A 17,764-nucleotide genomic window follows, 5' to 3' on the forward strand; every position below is an offset into this window, starting at 1 on the left:
TTTACACTGAGAACAGCTGTATTTGGACTCTGCACAATCCCAATGGGGGAACAAGGGCAGTTCCAGTTCTGAGCATGCTTCACACGTTTGTGCCTCTGATCTCAGTTGCATAGCATAGTTATGCCAGTGCCGCAGGTCCATCAACCCTGATGCAAGTCTTATAATCTGATGGGTCACCATTTGATATCATAACTGTTGGCAGCTGGTTTTTCCATGCTGTATTTAGTATGCAATGATTCCTGGGCTTTAATAGAGTCCATCCCTTCTAGCCATTCCTGATAAAGCTTCTGCACATGCCAGTTGGTTTCAGGAACCTGGACAGGAACTGTGGCATATACATCCTCCATTTGCTTGAGCAGGACTTTATCTGGTTTTCCATCTTCAGTCTGGGCCTGGCCATTTCCATTTAAGCAACCTAAGAATCAATGGCCAAAACAAGAAGAGAAATTCGTTTACTTAAACAGAGAAAAACATTGAGTGGGGTTATCCACTACGATTCTATATGGCCTATATGCATGTGACCTTTACATCTCCATATTCATTTACCCTGCCTCTGACATCCCTGGATGTCCGCATGAGTATCACGGACAGAGCCTCCGCACCTAAAATCTGGTGTATGCAGTTCCAGACAGTGCTGTCTGTTAACTTCTGAAATGTAAAAATTAACCACATTTTCTATGTGCACTGAATTTTATGCACATATCTAATTAAGCATGACACCTTCATACAGTGTTTGAGGAAGGACAAATGCACTAGGTAAGATGGGTAAGGCGAATATGCTCTCATTTTCTACCATGTATAGGTGCAATTCAGCCTCTTAAGGTTTTAACAACAGCCCCGTTCAGTCATTCTCACCTGGATGAGGAAGGTCTAAACCAGACTGTGACTGCTGATAAAATAAAGTAGGATGCACAGTTGCAACAAAGGCTTCTTTTCAAATTCAAATGTATTCTCTTCAGACCTTAAGAGTGCAAGATTTAAACCTGAAGGGGCAGGACTGTATGAGCACTGTATTCCGATGACTCTGTGAAGTGGACTGGCCTAACACATTCTTGGAGACACTGAGCTTTTTGTCTACTCGTTTCCACAAGACCATTCTCTTCCTCAATTTTCCAGCATCATATGCTGGAAGCCCAGTAACTTTTACATGGAAATTCAATCCTGGAATGTATAAGATCCTCTAAGAAGAAGCTATAAGAAGTGTCACGATGATGGGGTTCATTGAATTGTGCCATGCTCTAGGATTACTAAAAATCAATGCAAGATGAAGAGCAGAAACATAACAGTAACTACAGCTGCTGAATTATGGTGATGGTTACAAATGAAGCCAGACTTAAGCATTCTAGCAATGGGCTAGAAACCAGGAAGCTGTGAGTTCTAGTCCTGCCTTAGGCATGAAAACTGGATGAGTGACTTTGGGCCAGTCACTCTCTCTCAGCCCAATTCACCTCACAGGGTTGTTGTGGGGAAAAACAGGAGGAGGAAGGAGTATTAGGTATATTCACCACCTTTAATTTATAAAAAATAAAAAAAATAATAAGGGTGGGATAGAAAAAATAAGTAAATAAAATAAAAATTTCAGAAACCGAATGGAGGTGTTACTATGATTAGGAATTGGGCAGTATGGTGAGGGTATAATCCAAGCTTTGGAGAAATGGGAAAAAAAACCTTACATGTAAACCAAATAAAAAACTCTTTCTCCCCTCCCTTTTCCCCAAACCAGCTCAGTGGGGACTGAAGATGCTCAGTGACCACAGAATACTGAATATCTCTAGATGAGGGGGAAATGTTATAGAACTGCGTTCCCCAGCCTATTGCTGCCACCAGATACATCAGATTGCAACTCCCACTGACCACACTGGCTGGGGATGTTAGGAGTTAGAGCTCAACACATCCAGAAAGCATCAGCTTGGGAAAGGCTGCATTGGAATATTCTGAAAAAGATATGGCCAGTTACAGTCCTGGATAGGAATACTCTACATAGCAGGATTTAACTGAAGGACATGTATGTATAATAACGCTGCTTTTGGTGGGGGGAGGTTGGGAATGGATCATCTCAGTTATCTAGAATCAGCACTGGCAACATCAGAGGGATTAATTATGTCTGCAGCCTTTTAATTGTATAGGGAGATACAGAAAAAGTCTCAGGTTTTGTGGTTACCTCCAGGACAGGCTAAAACTTCCACAAAGTGGTAGGAACATTTTCCCTTTTTCAACTTCAGGATCATATTCTGGATATTTCGAAAGCCATATGCTGCTGCAAAACGTAGCACTGTCTCGCCATCCTTTTCTAGGGTAACCTCCTGGAAGTCTTTGTTTCTGAAAAGACAGGGAAAAAAGATCTCTGGCTGGTACTGCAAAAAGCAAGCAAGCAAGCAAAAGGATATGAATAGGATTTCCTATATCAGCCTCTGTACCTGATGGCCAGAAATGCTTTCCACCAATTCTCTCTGCTAGTTTAAAGCCACCTTTTGTTGCTCATTTTTGGATGGAATATAATTACTCTCTCCAAACTGCTTCAATTTTTTTTTTGAAAAGCAATATGCAAATATTATAAATACATATAAATGTAGTGTGAGGAGCGTGGGGTCAAGTATCTCAATAGCGAGAAATCTCACTGCAAGCCATTCAGGTCTCAGGAAAGAATTTCTTTATTAAGATCTGGTCCCTGACCATTCAAAGACTCAAGTGAATCAAATTCCCTGGATCCCTCCCCTTTAGCTTATCCCATTTCCGGCCTTTTGTTTGAAATTGGAGATCGATAACTGCTTTCAGTTACAGCTTCATTCCTGGCTGCATTCCTGAGGTTGGTGTTAGTTTTCAGTTAGAGTGTTAGCCAAAACAATTGAGTCCCATCTCAGCCATGTCGGTTGGTGCTGTCTCTGTTCCCAGCAGCAAATCAATTCCTCCCCTCCCTCCTGTACAATTCATGACAGAGGAGAAGAACCAGAAACATTTCAGGGTTTCTGGGACAAGCCTCTGACATATAGGTACAGGGTTTTTTTTTAACTGATTTAGGACTGCCTATTGATGGCTGATGCCCTTAGTAGCTCAGCAGGTCAAATCATGAGTAGTTCCTCTCTCTAAAAAAACAGGGAATGCTGGCTGTGCAGTGATACCAATTCTTCACTGCCTGGCACTGCACTGGTTCTTCGTGTTCATTTCAGCTTAATCCAAGGTGCTGTTTTTATACATTCTTATGTAAAGGGAACATTTTACCTTTTCCCAAATAGAAACTTGACTGTGGTTTTATTATGACTGATTTTACTATGATTAATTTTATTTGTATAAATCTAGTCTTCATAGGTAAAGGTAAAGGGTAAAGGTTTCCCTTGACGTAAAGTCCAGTCGAGTCCGACTCTAGGGGGCGGTGCTCATCTCCGTTTCTAAGCCTTGGAGCCGGCATTGTCATAGACACTTCCGGGTCATGTGGCCAGCATGACGACTCGGAACGCCGTTACCTTCCCGCCAAAGCGGTACCTATTGATCTACTCACATTTGCATGTTTTCAAACTGCTAGGTGAGTCTTCATAAAGAGAGGCTAATAACTGACCTTGAAAAGCATTCATGGTCTTGATCTTTTAGAGCAAGGAACAGCCTTTGTCTCTCTAATTCAGTGCAGTTTTACCATCTAGGCAAAGAGGCCAGACTCCAAAGGCACAGAAAGTGGCCTTCTGGACTGGCTTCTTCTTTGCAAATTCTGCTCCTGAAAGCATCTGAAGATCAAGATCATATCCTTCCAAAGCTCATAGGACTTCTTAAGCACTGATTTAGAGAACAGAAATAAGCAACAGCTGATAAGCAGTTAATGCTTTCTGCACAGTTTTTTTATAAACAATCTAATACTGACCCTGGAACCATGAAGTGAAGGCTTGTATACAAAACAAACATGTAAATAAAGTCAGATCAAGGCTGCAAGAAAATATTGCCAACAAAGCAGCTAAGCTGATTCTGACTTTACTTAGCTGCTCGATCAGGAAATGAAAATCATGGTCTTTTCCCATCTAAACTTTAACTAAAACCAGCGTTTCTTAAAGTGTGGTCCAAAGACACTTGGGGGTCCCCCAAGACCCTCTCAGGGATCTGTGAAATCAAAATTATTTGCCAAATATTAAAGACATTTGCAAAAATTTAAAATAATGTCACCCGTCATTATTTTTTTTACATGTTAAAAATATATAGATTTTTTTCATGAAAAATATTTTATTTATGTTAATATCTAACAGGTTTAATATGTTAACATGTTATTTTTACATGACTCAATAAATATATATTCTACAAATGCATTAATTTTATATCAATAAATATAACCTATACAAATAAAAGCACTTTTGGGATCCTCCATAATTTTTAAAAGTGGGAAGGGGTCCTGAGAGCAAAAGGTTTAAGAAACGCTGGCTTAAACTATGATTTTGCGCATAGGTTTATTGTCTCTATGTTGCAAACTGGCAGGAGGAATATTTTAAAATCTCACTGGCCAATGTCTTTTCCAAGGGATCCCTAGTAAGAACTAATTATGAGAGGCTGCCACCATACAGACTTAATTTCTGCATAACTTGGTTGGCTGGCAGGCTGGCTGGCGAGTTTTACATTCTTCTACTAAGAGGTTCTCCTTTCTGTCCAGCCCTAAGAAAAACAGAAAGGTGCTTCAGATCTTTATGCCCCAACCCCCCAAAACAGACCCCTGTGTATGTCCTGCCTGCTAGGCTGAGGAAAGACTATGGATGTGTTTTACTCAGTCTTCAATTCATTTTCTTCATAAGCATATGTGTGGCTTGAAAAGTAGCTATTTTCTGTTTCTGTTTGAGACCACCTACTTTTAGTCAAGCAACTTACTTTAATACTTTGTATGTGAGCTCCTTCACTTCAGTGTCAAACAGCTCCTTGGCAGCGTGTTTAAATATATGCTCTAGGTAACCATCCGATCTTCTTCCATCATGCCGATTTAGCTCATCTTCTTTTATGCCACCAAACCTGATAAATAATAAGGGAAGAATTAAGAGGTGGAAAACCAAGATCACTCTGTATGAATGGCGATCCTTGCCTTTCTCAACTCAGGGACCCTTAAACATGCCTGACTGTAATCTATAACTCCCAGCCGTCACAGGCATGGCTGTTGCTGGCTGAGAATTACGGAAGCTGTAGTGCAGTGTATCAGGAGAGTTCTAGATTGGGGAAAGGTGCACTGTAGACCCTAGTACATACAGTATTTGTGCATCAACTACTTAACCATAGCTGGGGAACCAAAAACTCCGCCACTCATGGTCATACTATGTGGATATGTGTATTTGTTTAGCCCTTTAATCAGAAAAAACAATTGTTGTTACATGTGCACAACAAAACCCAGTTGGGAAGGACAGCATAGAAATGCTAAAAATAACAAAGAAATAGATATCAACGATAATCTATTTATCGCCCAGAATCACTGGTTTGAGATGGGCATCTATACAAATCAAATAAACAAACAAACAAACTGCAGCTGTAAATGGTGTTGGGGATTTATCTTGCATCCATTTGATCCTGTAAGAGTATCTTGTCTTCCCCGGCTATTTGGTTTCCTGTAGACTAAATTACATATATTTATAAATATTGTCAAAGGCAAAGTATGTAATAAAACGGGTGGTGGGTTATGAAAACCTGCACCATAATATAGTTCTTAGATTTTAAGGCAACGTCCAATGTTTTAAAAATGGCATTTATGCCACAATAAGCTACCAGTTTGCCTTCTGAAAGAGTAGGTGTCATGTTGGAGGGGGGGAGGAGCTGCTGGCTGCCTCATCCCTTTCTTCTTGTGTCTGAAGAAGATGAAGGGGAGAAGGAAGCTGGCCGATACGTGAGTTCTGCCAAGGGAGGCTAAAGGATAGCAGACAGCAGAAGAGGTGGGGGTGGGGGTCAGTACAGTCCAAAGCTACCCAAACATGACCAGGATCTCTGGATATACAACCGAGTTTTACAAGGGTGGCACGCTGCAGCAAGCCAACTTCTAACAGGATCACAGCATTACATAGTGTAGAAATGTGAAGGCCATAATAATTCATACTTGTTGTGCTTCTAAAATGCTTTCATCTGACGGAGATGCATACAGATAATTGTTTTTAGGAAAATCATCAAAAGAAAAGCTCATCAAAGCTACTTACAAGGTATCAAAGGACACCTCACTTATTTCTTTCAATGATATTTTTCTTTGCTCCATCATTTGGAAGACTTCACCTGTAGGAAGAAAGCATTCTTAAATACGTAACAAGGCCACTAAGAGTAGGTGAGAATGAATCTTCCAGAGAAGCATTTTACTACCTCCTTCTTTCTCTTGACCAGATTTTTTTTTACTCTCCTATCTAGACAACAGCTTTCAGCTTCAGAAATCAGCCAATTCAGCTAGAAGTTACTATCTGCTAAGGACTTTTAAATCTGTTCTGTTGTTCTGTTCAGGACATGAGAAGAACAAAGGACCATCTAGCCCAGCATCTTGTTTCTGGTAACAATAAATCTGATACCTTTGAGAAGCCCACTGAGGTAGTGAATTTCATAATGTGAAAAAGTATTTTCTTTGATCCATCATGGATCTACCACCAGCCAATTTCACTGGGTGACCCTAATGTTATATATATATAAAAAAAGAGGGTTTTTTTCCCCAAATTTCCAAAGTATTATTCCTTAAAAAAATTTCAAATGTTTCCACCTTTTTTCATAGAGAAGAACTTCAAAAGGATTCCTCTGATCCTTAGAACTGCCTTTTTCTGTATCTTTTCAAAGCTGTAAAATCCCTTCTGAGATAGGGCAGCCACACGGTGGCCACACCATAAAACAGTATCAAGAAATTACCACAATTTTCAATCCTTTCATTTTCAATCCTTGAGCTGGGCATTTCCCTTTTTTCACTGCTTCTGCATTCCACTTGGATGTTTTTACATAGTTACTCACTGTAACTTTAAAATCTCTTTTTTCTTGGTTGCACACATCAGCTTGTCCTGATCTGCATGCTTTTGCAGTTGAGTTGTGTTTCATTTGTTATCTGGCTCTTGCACTTCAACTGCTTCCTGTTGCAGTTTATACTACCTTTCCCACCCATGATAGCGACCAATGTATTTTTCTCATTTAATGAACTCAGTATAAAAATGGCATGGAAATGTAGCTGCAGGATAAAAGACAGGTGTCTAGTACAATGTACTGCAAGATAATTAATGCCAAAGGACTCTGACATTAAAAGTACATCCCCCATGGCCTGTTCTATATATGATCAGGACAGATCTTACCAGAAGGATCTCCTGGCACCATATATGTCCAGCAGACACCAACATAATCCAGTGGAATGTCAAAGCTGAAAAATGTGTTACCACAATATTTCACAAATGTAAATTACCATCCCACCACACCAGCTGCCAATTCTTCTCCCCTTCTCTTAAAATGTCCAATGATATCTACAGAGCCAATGTTATTGCTACATGACTGTATGCCCCCAACAATGTCCTTGTTAAAAGAAATTTTAAAAATGAATTAACAGACAACTGCGGTATATTGCAAAGAAGATACCTACCTGATGTTAAAACACAATCTACATCTTGAGAGTTATACAAGTGGGTATAAAAGTCTTCTCGTAATGCCTCTAACTTTTTGTCATAACAAGGGGCCACAATGATATGGAAAATTTTATCAGGGGATAGATTCTGATGGAAAAAGACAAAAAGAAAATACATTACACACACACACACACACACACACAGAGTAACATTTAATCAGACAGCGTTTCTTAGAGAATTTGGATTTTGTGGAGTTCTTGGCGCTCTCTGGGCTTGGTTGTTCAGTGCGCACTGATGATGTTACCTAGTTGGGTAATGAAACATGTATAAGTAAACAACCAAGCTCAGGGAGCACCAAGGAATCCACAGCTCCACCTTGAGCTAGCTACATATATTCTCTTCTATTGGAATTTGGATTTTATTAGATTGGAAATTAGACTCCCTTAGTCTATCCTGGTTGGCCTTCGTATTCGTTTCCCTATGTTTTTTAATATATGGCTTGCTTGGTGAATCATCTACATTGGAGAGGCAGTGTATATATGGAAAAGTGAGTAAACGAAATCCCCTCCTGCAGGGGCTGGTGCTCTGGACTACAACTATGCGATCCAGAACAATTTACAGTTTGTAGGTTTCTTGTTGTGAGCCGTGCAGAATTGTGCTCTAAGATGGCAGGCCATACAAATCTTTTAAAAGAATAATAGCAATCTAGCACTCTCAATTCCACTCCAAATTGAAGGCAGAATAGGAAGGTTCATCAAGGGAGACGTGTCATTACCTGTCCCACCCTGCAATCCAGAACTTGGCATTACAGAATTTAACGTAATTGTCTGGGCACTGCCAGGACAACCTTATAGTGCCATGGTCTTTGCTTATACGAGACATGGGGGTCCTGGAATGCTGGCACCAATACCTTCCAAGGAGCCAGAATACAGCAGATAAGAACAAACTGGCAAATCACTGAAAACAGTGAGTAAACATACTGTGCTGCCCTTTATCAGGAAGATTTCACATACACACTCTTAACACTTCATTTAACAACAAGGTGTCCTAGTAGCAAGGGATGAGTGCTAGCAAAAGCCCAGGATCACAAACTGATGTCAGAGAAAGATTCCAGGTTGGCTGAATGCTTTTACAAAGCTGTAGTTACTAGAAGCAGACTCTAACTTTGCTAAATGATCCCAGAAATGAGCATCTAAGACCAGAGTGTGAAAAGACCATTTTGCTCTCAAACGCAGTTAAAGCTCCCAAATCTGAAACCACAAACCAGTACCTGCTGTCTGGCAAAATAACCCTTCACAAGGGAACCCATGATCTGCTGTGGTGACTTTGCAGTGCAAATATGTGGAATTACCATGCTGGGCAGGACTCTCTCTGCATACTGGATCCAACCTAGAAGGAACAAACAGGATTAGTAAAAGAGGGATTGAAGTGGGTGGAATCCTCCTAACTGAAGAAGTTAAAATTTATTTAAATTCAAAAGACAAACACAAGCTATCTTTTAAAAATACTGTACGCTTGTGTCATTGATGATGATGAATTGATAATGAAGAAAGAAATTGTTGGGCAAGCCATGTGGGTGTAATTAGTTTTGCTCTCTGGAATCTCAGCACTGAAGAGCCTTCCTAGGGTCCATCAGACTGCAGACATTATGACTTTGGGAAAATTCCCAAGACTTGAATTATTACATGAGAATTGAACCAATGCGGTTGCTTCAGGATCAATCAGCGATAAAAACAATGAATGCCAGATTCACAGGAAATTTTTACATTTGCAGTATTATTTCCAGGCTTGACATTAAAAAAATCCAACTTATTCCCATACATTTTCAGCAAAGACTTCTTCTTATTCTTCAAAGCCAATAATAAACATCCTGCAGTTGCTGAAATTATAGGGCAGAGGGTACCAAGCTGGGCGCCTGGATTTAGCAGCCTCAACAATACAAGGCCACACACACAGCTATGCGTGTATGAGAAAGGAAAATATGCAGAAGGCAGGCTGTAGCTATCAGTGAGGCTATGATCTTTAGCTTTTGCGATGCCAAGTGTTTTCTGCAAATATTTCGGGCTGCAAGAACATTTGCAAGAGGTACAATAAGATTCCCCAGAAATGTGATTTTTCACATTTTTTCAAGTCTTTTTATAGCCCGGATCTGAAACTCCTGCAACACCATTTTTAGATTTTTTTCTCTTCCTACATAACATTAAAATGAGCCAGTTTGGTGTAGTGGTTAAGGCACCAGGCTAGAAACCAGGAGACCTTGAGTTCTAGTCCCACCTTAGGCACAAAACCAGCTGGGTGACCTTGGGCCAGCCACTCTCTCACAGCCCTAGGAAGGAGGCAAGGGCAAACCACTTTTGAAAAACCTTGCCAAGAAACCTGCTGGGACTTGTCCAGGCAGTCACCGAGAATCAGACACAATTGAACAGCAGAAAAAAAAACCCCATAACACTATCCAATTAGAGACTATATAATGAACATAGCAATGTGATGACACTACGTTTCCAATCACATTTGACTACCTGATGACAACACAGGGAGCGAACAACAGCTGCTGCATTTCTAGATAGGTGGTGGAAAGCATGAACCTCAGAAGAACTGGACTGAAACTCTCTGCCTTGCCACCTCGAACTATGGTGATATATCAACGAAACAGAATTTAGGCATCGATCAAAAATATCTTAACATATGCTTCATTCAAGGTTTTTAATTGCAATTGCAATTTTTGATTTTAAACTACTTTGAGATTTCTTTTTTTTCCCCTAACATTTTGAGTTAGTCAGGCAGATCTTTGACTTCAAAAGTCCGAGGAAGGACCAGCCTGAATAGCTGTACTGGGCTCTCTTTAAAATTAAGAACGGCACTTCAACAGTATTTTGCAATACCAATGATTATTCCTCCCATAATGTTCTAGAATGACTTCGTTTTTCTTATTTTTAATTGACGTTTTAATCCTATTGTGTAAGCTGCCTAGAGCTGAGAAATAAATAAGTAAATAAAAATATGCAAGGCCCTGTGGGAGAGCCAATATGGCTGTCAGATTTTGGTCAGGGCTGAAGCATCATATTTTGGCAATTCCTTAAAAAAAGGGGGCAAAAGCAGCATAAATTGCCAGAGGGGCATGCGCCCTCCGCTGCACCGAATGGCATCCCACTTAGAATCCTTGTTAGGGCAGGACATGTAGGAAGAACTATATCCCAGACCGGCTGAGTTCCCAGGACATTAACTGGGGAAGCAAAGTCTCCATCAGCAAGGTTTTTTTCAGTCATCACAACCAAAAAATACTCTTAGTGGTTGTGCTTCTTTCTTCCGTTAATGCATACAAAAAGGCTCTTCTTTAGGTTTAGATCAGAAGACGCCACAAAGATACTTTGAATCTATCTAGAAAAACAAATGTAATTTTATTCTTCCCTATTTGCAGGTCTTCTCGGTTCCCGCTTGGAAGCCTAGGACAAGCAATACTTCTGACACTTCTGTCCAACTTATCGGAGCGTGCACTTGCTTTTCCTTATCCTCTCTCCTCGCCTTCTTTGGCTTCACCCTCTCATTATCTACACAAAAATGAATTCCTGGCCCTTTTACATTTGCAGATAAAAAACTCCCAGTAGAGAGAAAAAGAGCAAAAAAGAGGTGTTACATTTTACATTGGGAGGGTGTTTAAATTGAAAATAATGAGCTTGTTCTAATACATTGGTAGCCTTTCGAAACACATAAATGTTACAAGTTACGTAAACAAAATACAACATGCAATGCAGCTGTGGCTCCCCAAAACAAAGATGGTGGTCTCCAAAAGTCATTTCCAATGACTCATCTCCATGCTATGCAGTACATCGGTGAGTTTCCAGAGCCTCTGAGTCTTGTCATTTCTGATCAAACAAGTCTCAGCAAAGTTTAATAAGTTAAGCTGAGAACCGGTTTATAGCATGACTCACTATATAAGTTGCATGACCTCCAAGTATCTGTTTTGATAGGAAAAAAAGCAGAGTTCAGTGTATAATCAGCCCAACTCACCTCACAGGGTTGTTGTTGTGGGGAAAATAGGAGGAGGAAGAAGTATTAGGTATGTTCACCGCCTTGAGTTATTTATAAAAATAATAAAGGCGGGACAGGAAATAAATAAAATAAATTTAAATAAATAAAATAAATTAAGTCTAGCCTTGCAATGTCACAAGTGCCATTGCATGATCATGTACACTGTCTTGTTGTATAAGCAGCAGGCTCCAGAAGATGTTTATCTTCATAAATACAAGCACCCGTGCCCTTTCTGCATAGTTAGCTCCAAGGCTGAGCTCCAGAAATCTGGTTAGAGAAGAGCCGGAGCCCAGACCCAGAGCACTTCCTCGTTATAGAAACACGGCCCTTCTGCTGCTCATAGGTAGTATTAGCTACTTATAGCCTTGTGCCCTCTGGGTGTTTTGGACCAAAGCTGCCATTCTTCTAAGCCAGAGTTGTGCTTCAGTCCAGCTGGAGAAAAGCTGGCTGAGAAAGGGGTGAGAAGCCCCAGTGCTAACGTGGGAGGAAAGAGGAGGAAAGAGGAGGCATGGCACAGAGATTTCAGGTTTTCTGGGAACAGTCTTACAGCTAAGACTGAAAATTCAGCTGAACAAACCCGTAACAATAGTGATGAGGTTCTGTAGAGGTGTCAAAAAGTTGAACATTTCAGGCAAACGTTTTACATGTGTCCAGTTGAAACTATAGGAGGCTTTGTAGTAGTAATGCCTGAAGCATCAATTTTCATCGGTCCCAAACTTAGCAACTCCTTTTTACTTGCCAGCCAAACTGTAAGGCAGAATACAATTGTCTTTTATACATAATTGTATTATATTGTTGTTTATACTGTATGCCACCAAGTTTTTGTGGAGTTGGGTGACTTATAGATTTCTATATTAAAATAAAAGAACAAAATGTGCAAGGGTCTAAGAGTTTGGGTGTTACACTGTCTGTTTGTTATGAGTTTACTTGGAAGTAAAATGTAATGGAGATAAACGAAGTCAGCTATGCATGTGGTCAGGCAGCTCTCTACACTTGTAAACCTGGACTGTAGCCGTAAAACATATATGGATGTTCAGTTTATGTTTCTTTTTCTTTTTATTACAATTAATTCCCAAGAAATATAACTCATAAAATTGTTGGGCCCTCTTCCATCATTTCTTTGTCCATTCTGTCTTGGCCCCCGATTTACCTAGAATACATTTACCTAGAATGGATTTACAGTACTTGTTTTGAAATCCCTCTCTCCCTCCCTCCCTCTTACTGGTTGTGATACCCAAAGACATGTTGCTGAAATTAGTATGCAGTAGTTCATCTACATACTGGAATGTGGGACACAGATGAAAATAAGGAACTTTTAAACTTATGTCTCTCCAGATGGAACAGATTCTGGTTTCTGTCCGTATACTAAAAATTATTTCTGCATTATGTTATTTTGTAACTTTTTTTGTTTGAACTGCTTTGGCAAGAAGTGATGTTACGCCAACATTGGTGATCCTTGACACAAATATGATGCAGAGGATTGAAAAATAGTGCTTTTTTAAAAAAAATGGGAAGAAAACCCTAGGGAAGTGGCAGGAAATCAGACCATTTGTAACCATACTCCTTGAATGCTCCATTATAAGAAATCTGGGGGAAGCTGATCTGATATAAACTATATTGTTAGCAATGCAAAAGACTAACTTTATGAGAAAGAGGAATGGGAAAAACGAACCAAAACAGGATGTCTCTTCTCTCAGAGTTTAGTGCTGTGTATTACCAACTGCAAAGAAGTATTACAGAAGTGAAACTGGTACCAACCTTCTGAATGGAAAAACAGAATTTTCTTAGTTGCTATGTTTTTAAAATAAAATCCAATTTCCCAACACATAGATGCAGCTCTGAGGCAGCCAACTGAGAGAATCAGACTTCAGGAAACCCACTGTCTTCATCATTATTAAATGAACTCATCCCTCATTACAGTGAACACTGGAAAAGTAAATTACAGTCCAGATGTGGATTTCTCACCTGGACAGGCAGAAGAAAACATTGGCAAGGCGCGTTCCTCCTGGTTCTGCTGGCGGTACCGTTGCACAAATTCTTTCTGGCTCTCCAGAAGACTAAAATCGGCAGCTATTGTGGTGTCAAAGACATAATGCACTCCTAGAAAACAGGTCAATTACAGAACTGAATTACTTTTTTTCTCCCAGGCTATGCTCTTTCCTGCATGTGTCCTATGCATTCTTCAACTTTTATGTGCAGAGAGTTTTCACATGGAGAACATTTAAAAAATGGAACCCCTCCATCTGCCCACCCAGGAAGCAGTTTAAAAGATAATCTCTAATCCATCTGCAATCTATTTGCTTATTCTAAAGGACAGTCTTTCTCAACCTTTAAGATGGGTGGACTTCAATGCTGAGACTTCTAGTAAATTCTGTGTTGAAGTCCACCCATCTTAAAGCCACCAAGGTTGAGAAACCCTGCTATAGGATATGTTAACAGATCTTCCTTCCTGCTGAGAAATTTGATCAAATCTTCAAACATTTTGTTCCTGTAGCCTACTATCCTTCCTGCTATTCCTTCTCTATCTGGATTCTTCATCATTCATTAGGGCGGTGGAGGGTGAAAACAAACAAGACTCAACGACAGAGAAAACACAAGGATCACCAGATCAACTTTCAAAAGTAAAAGACATGGGCAACTTTTGTGGAGGTCAAGGAATTAAGTACTTCTCTAAAGTAAGCAAGGCAGGCTACTGTATGTTCTGAAGGACAATGCAAAACTACAGGAAACATTTGGAAGCTGCCCTAGGACAAAGCATACACTATAAATTATGCATTTAGTGCCTAGTATTATCTTTTGCCTGATAGCAGCTCTTGAGCAGAAAGTTTCCAATTATCTCCTGAGATCCTTTTAAATTGAGATGTGCTTGTTACTGTGCTGTATCTTCTCCATTTAAATACTGAAGAAAATGGGACTCATGTTGTATGGGAGGTAGACGCCCACCTTTGGCTGCTGAAAACCCAGATCAGGTCTGTATGATTCCTAAGGCAGCCCTTCTGGTCATTTGCAGCATGGGCAGGGACGAGTATATGAAGGTTTAATAGGTGATCTTACAACTTCACTGGCAAAGTAATTTTAAAATAAATAGTGATCCATCCACTGGGAAAAATGTGCAAACAACACAAGCTTTCAAGACATCTTTGGCTGCTTAACAAGTTCTCCTTTTCCTGTGCCACAGCTTTCTAGGATATCAGCTTATGGCTGAACTAACAATAGCCTTCTCTTGTTTTGTTTTTTTCCTTCAAGCGGTGTACTGGATATTTTTTAAAGCTGAGGACTGATTGATGTAAAGGAATGTATGTGTATGACATCAGAGTCACTTCTGTTCATGCATTCCAAATGATGTCTACTTCCACACTGAATAGAGGTCGTAATTATATCATTTCTCCTCCAGCAAAAGCAGTGGAAAAGGACCATATGATCAAGGTGGAACCATGTAGATATCTTCCCAGATGTCAGCCCAGATGCCTAGAACTTTGGATAAGGAGACGATACAGATACAATCCCGGTCTTTAAGCCTCTTCATGGCAGTTGACTATCTCCAGGGGATGTACAAATCTTGGAAAGATTTAAAACTCTGTACTAGACATTTTTATTCTCTGCAAACAGCACAATGAACTTTTAGATGCCTTGATTATGAAAAAAACATAATGGAAAGATATATGTTCTTGCCTTGTCTGTACTGCCTTAACTGCCCAATTATGTCCCCATTTATAACACTTGTGGTCATGTTCATAAACAACTCACTTATCTCAACCATTTTGCAACCTTTGCCCATACCCTGACACACATGCTGTAATAATCTGCCTAAGGAAGCAACAACGAAAAAAACAACAACCTTTTTTAATGCTGTCTTCAGCTTTCTTTTTCTCACTCTAACAGCAAACTTACCAAGACTTTTGAGGAAACCACAAAGTCTCCTAGCTGCTTCTGTTACCGAGAGATTGAATTTAGCAGCAAAATAAGGCAAGGACTGAGGACATATAGACACTGCCAATACTTTGTGTTTTGAGGTATCACACTTCTGGAAAACAAAACAAAACAGATGAGTGTGTTAAATGCAAGAGTTGAGAGTTTAGGTTATGCAAGAGGCAGCATTCTCACATCAAACGGTGTGGTTTCACATAGAAATTAATTTGGCTTTTCACACCCTGGTGCCAATTCCTAGTAAGGCAAACAAAGCCTTGTGTTAAAGAGTTGGTGCTTCTGCCATCTCCTCTCCCTTATTAAGGCAAGAAAAGAAAAAGAGAGGAAGGATGAAATTGAACTGGCTATCATACCGCAGCTCATCTCTTCAGGCAGTGAAAGAAAAATGGTAACTTCTAGCGGCTACTGGTCTTCTTCCTTTGGGTCTGCATCAGCTCCTCTGGACAGCTGTCAAGAGCCACAGGAAGGCACACCAGCCTGGATGGCTACTGTATCTTAGTGCTTCAGCTCCACTAATAGCAGAAACAGTTGTAGATATCTTAGTCTTCACGGTACTCCCACTATTCTGGGGCCATTTGGGAAATTCAAAACCAACCATCAGCTACCACCTTTCACCGAAACCCAGAGCCAGAGACCCACAATGTAAAACAACCAAAAGGCTTTTCGGCTATGACTGTTTTTGCAATTCAGCTCTGCTTTCCCATACTTAAGAATTAGGGGCAAGTTGCTATAAGGAGTTGTGAATCTGGTGATCAAAGATCTAAACTGCATTTTCTCCAAGCACATCCCCTTAGGTAATATACAGAAAAAAACCATGAAGAACTAGAAAGACAGTTCCTGTAGCAGCAGGGAAGAGCAAGAGGAAAACAAAAGCTACAGATCCTATCTCAGTTATTTACAGAACAACTGTTCTCCTATGAAGTCAAGCAGAAAATTTAATCAGGGAACCATTGGTGTCCATGGGTGTGTTCCCGAACACATCAACATACAAATGACACAACTTATGCATCTGCACTTGTTGTCATGACATGAATTTTGATTTCATTATGGCTTGTAAAGGCAGCCAATGCAGGGAATGTGATCTCAAAATAACCTCTGACACATCTAAACTCAAAAAAGTATTCTAGAGTTGAGTTATGTTCTCTCACATTACACTCTGCTCAAAAACCAGTTTGGTCTAGTGGTTAAGGCAAAGGGCTAGAAACCAGGAGACTGAGAGTTCTAGTCCCACCTTAGGCATGAAAGCCGGCTGGGTGACCTTGGGCCAGTCCCTCTCTCTCAGCCCAACTCACCTCACAGGGTTGTTGTTGTGGGGAAAATAGGAAGAGGGAGGAGTATTAGGTATGTACGCCACCCTGAGTTATTTTTAAAAATAATAAAGGTGGGATATAAAATAAATAAATAAATAAAAAACTCTAGAGTTACATTTTGGTCAAAACATGTGGAACATCTATCGATTCTCAAATGTGAGCAGTTTGGGACTTTTCTTTTTCTGGAGAAACAAAATCTAATAAAAGATCATTCACACATTTTGCAGCAACAAACTCAGATTTATCATGAAGTCCATACTGAATTATTTCTTCAATGGATATGTCTACTATGACTTGTGTCTAAAACCATTTTGTTGCACTGATCCTTTGCTTGCATGGATGTATTTTACAGTATTTATGTATTTCATAATACTGATAATATGCCCCAATCTTAAAGGACTCTGGGTGGCATATAATATTAGGCAAAAACAAAACATCCCCCATAATAATAAATAGCTAAATCAGGACAATAGAAAAAAACAAAAAATAACAATAGAAAACAAAGATAAAATCCCAGCGCTTGAAGGTGTAAGGTAAAATATCCAGAACATACATTCACAAGCAAAAAGCCTGCTCAGAGTTTCACATTGAAAGACAGAAAACAACAGGAAAGAGAACAGAAGAAAATGGGAGGGGAAAAAATTCAAGGAGTAAAGTCAGAATAGTTGTCTTTTTTTCTCAGTCCTAAATAAACATTTATTTAACAAGTTTAATCAAAGAAACTTTCTGAATATCAGGTGGGGAAAAGTTCCAAAACTAAAGTAGGGCCATAGAAAAATTATATCCAATGTGGGGGTGGGCAGGGATTTTTTTGATTAGAAAAGAAAAGAGGATTAGGAGGAAGATTAATGATAGAAGCAAATAAGTGGGTGTGTGGAATGAAAGGGCAGAGTAAGCAAATGAAAGGATTTGAATGGGTGAGGCCATCCACATTGCATGCAGGAAGAGAAGGATGCAGGGTAAAGGCTAAAAAGGAAAGCA

The 17,764-nt window shown here is 39.8% G+C and overlaps 1 protein-coding gene across 1 annotated transcript in view; it reads right to left on the reverse strand.

Annotated features, from left to right (window-relative positions):
* NARF (nuclear prelamin A recognition factor) overlaps positions 1 to 17,764 on the reverse strand; it is a 24,767-nt gene continuing 7,003 nt past the window's right edge. The window contains exons 5-12 of the mRNA XM_063292791.1: positions 15,438 to 15,570; positions 13,512 to 13,646; positions 8,788 to 8,906; positions 7,535 to 7,664; positions 6,138 to 6,210; positions 4,837 to 4,974; positions 2,162 to 2,319; positions 1 to 415 (exon numbers count right to left, since the gene is read on the reverse strand). Of these exons, the coding sequence (XP_063148861.1) occupies positions 174 to 415; positions 2,162 to 2,319; positions 4,837 to 4,974; positions 6,138 to 6,210; positions 7,535 to 7,664; positions 8,788 to 8,906; positions 13,512 to 13,646; positions 15,438 to 15,570 (1,128 nt within the window). The 3' untranslated portion in view covers positions 1 to 173. The remainder of the gene's footprint in view (positions 416 to 2,161; positions 2,320 to 4,836; positions 4,975 to 6,137; positions 6,211 to 7,534; positions 7,665 to 8,787; positions 8,907 to 13,511; positions 13,647 to 15,437; positions 15,571 to 17,764) is intronic.

The sequence above is a fragment of the Candoia aspera genome, chromosome 2, assembly GCF_035149785.1.
Source record: "Candoia aspera isolate rCanAsp1 chromosome 2, rCanAsp1.hap2, whole genome shotgun sequence".
In the NCBI taxonomy this organism is placed as follows: Eukaryota; Metazoa; Chordata; class Lepidosauria; order Squamata; family Boidae; genus Candoia; species Candoia aspera.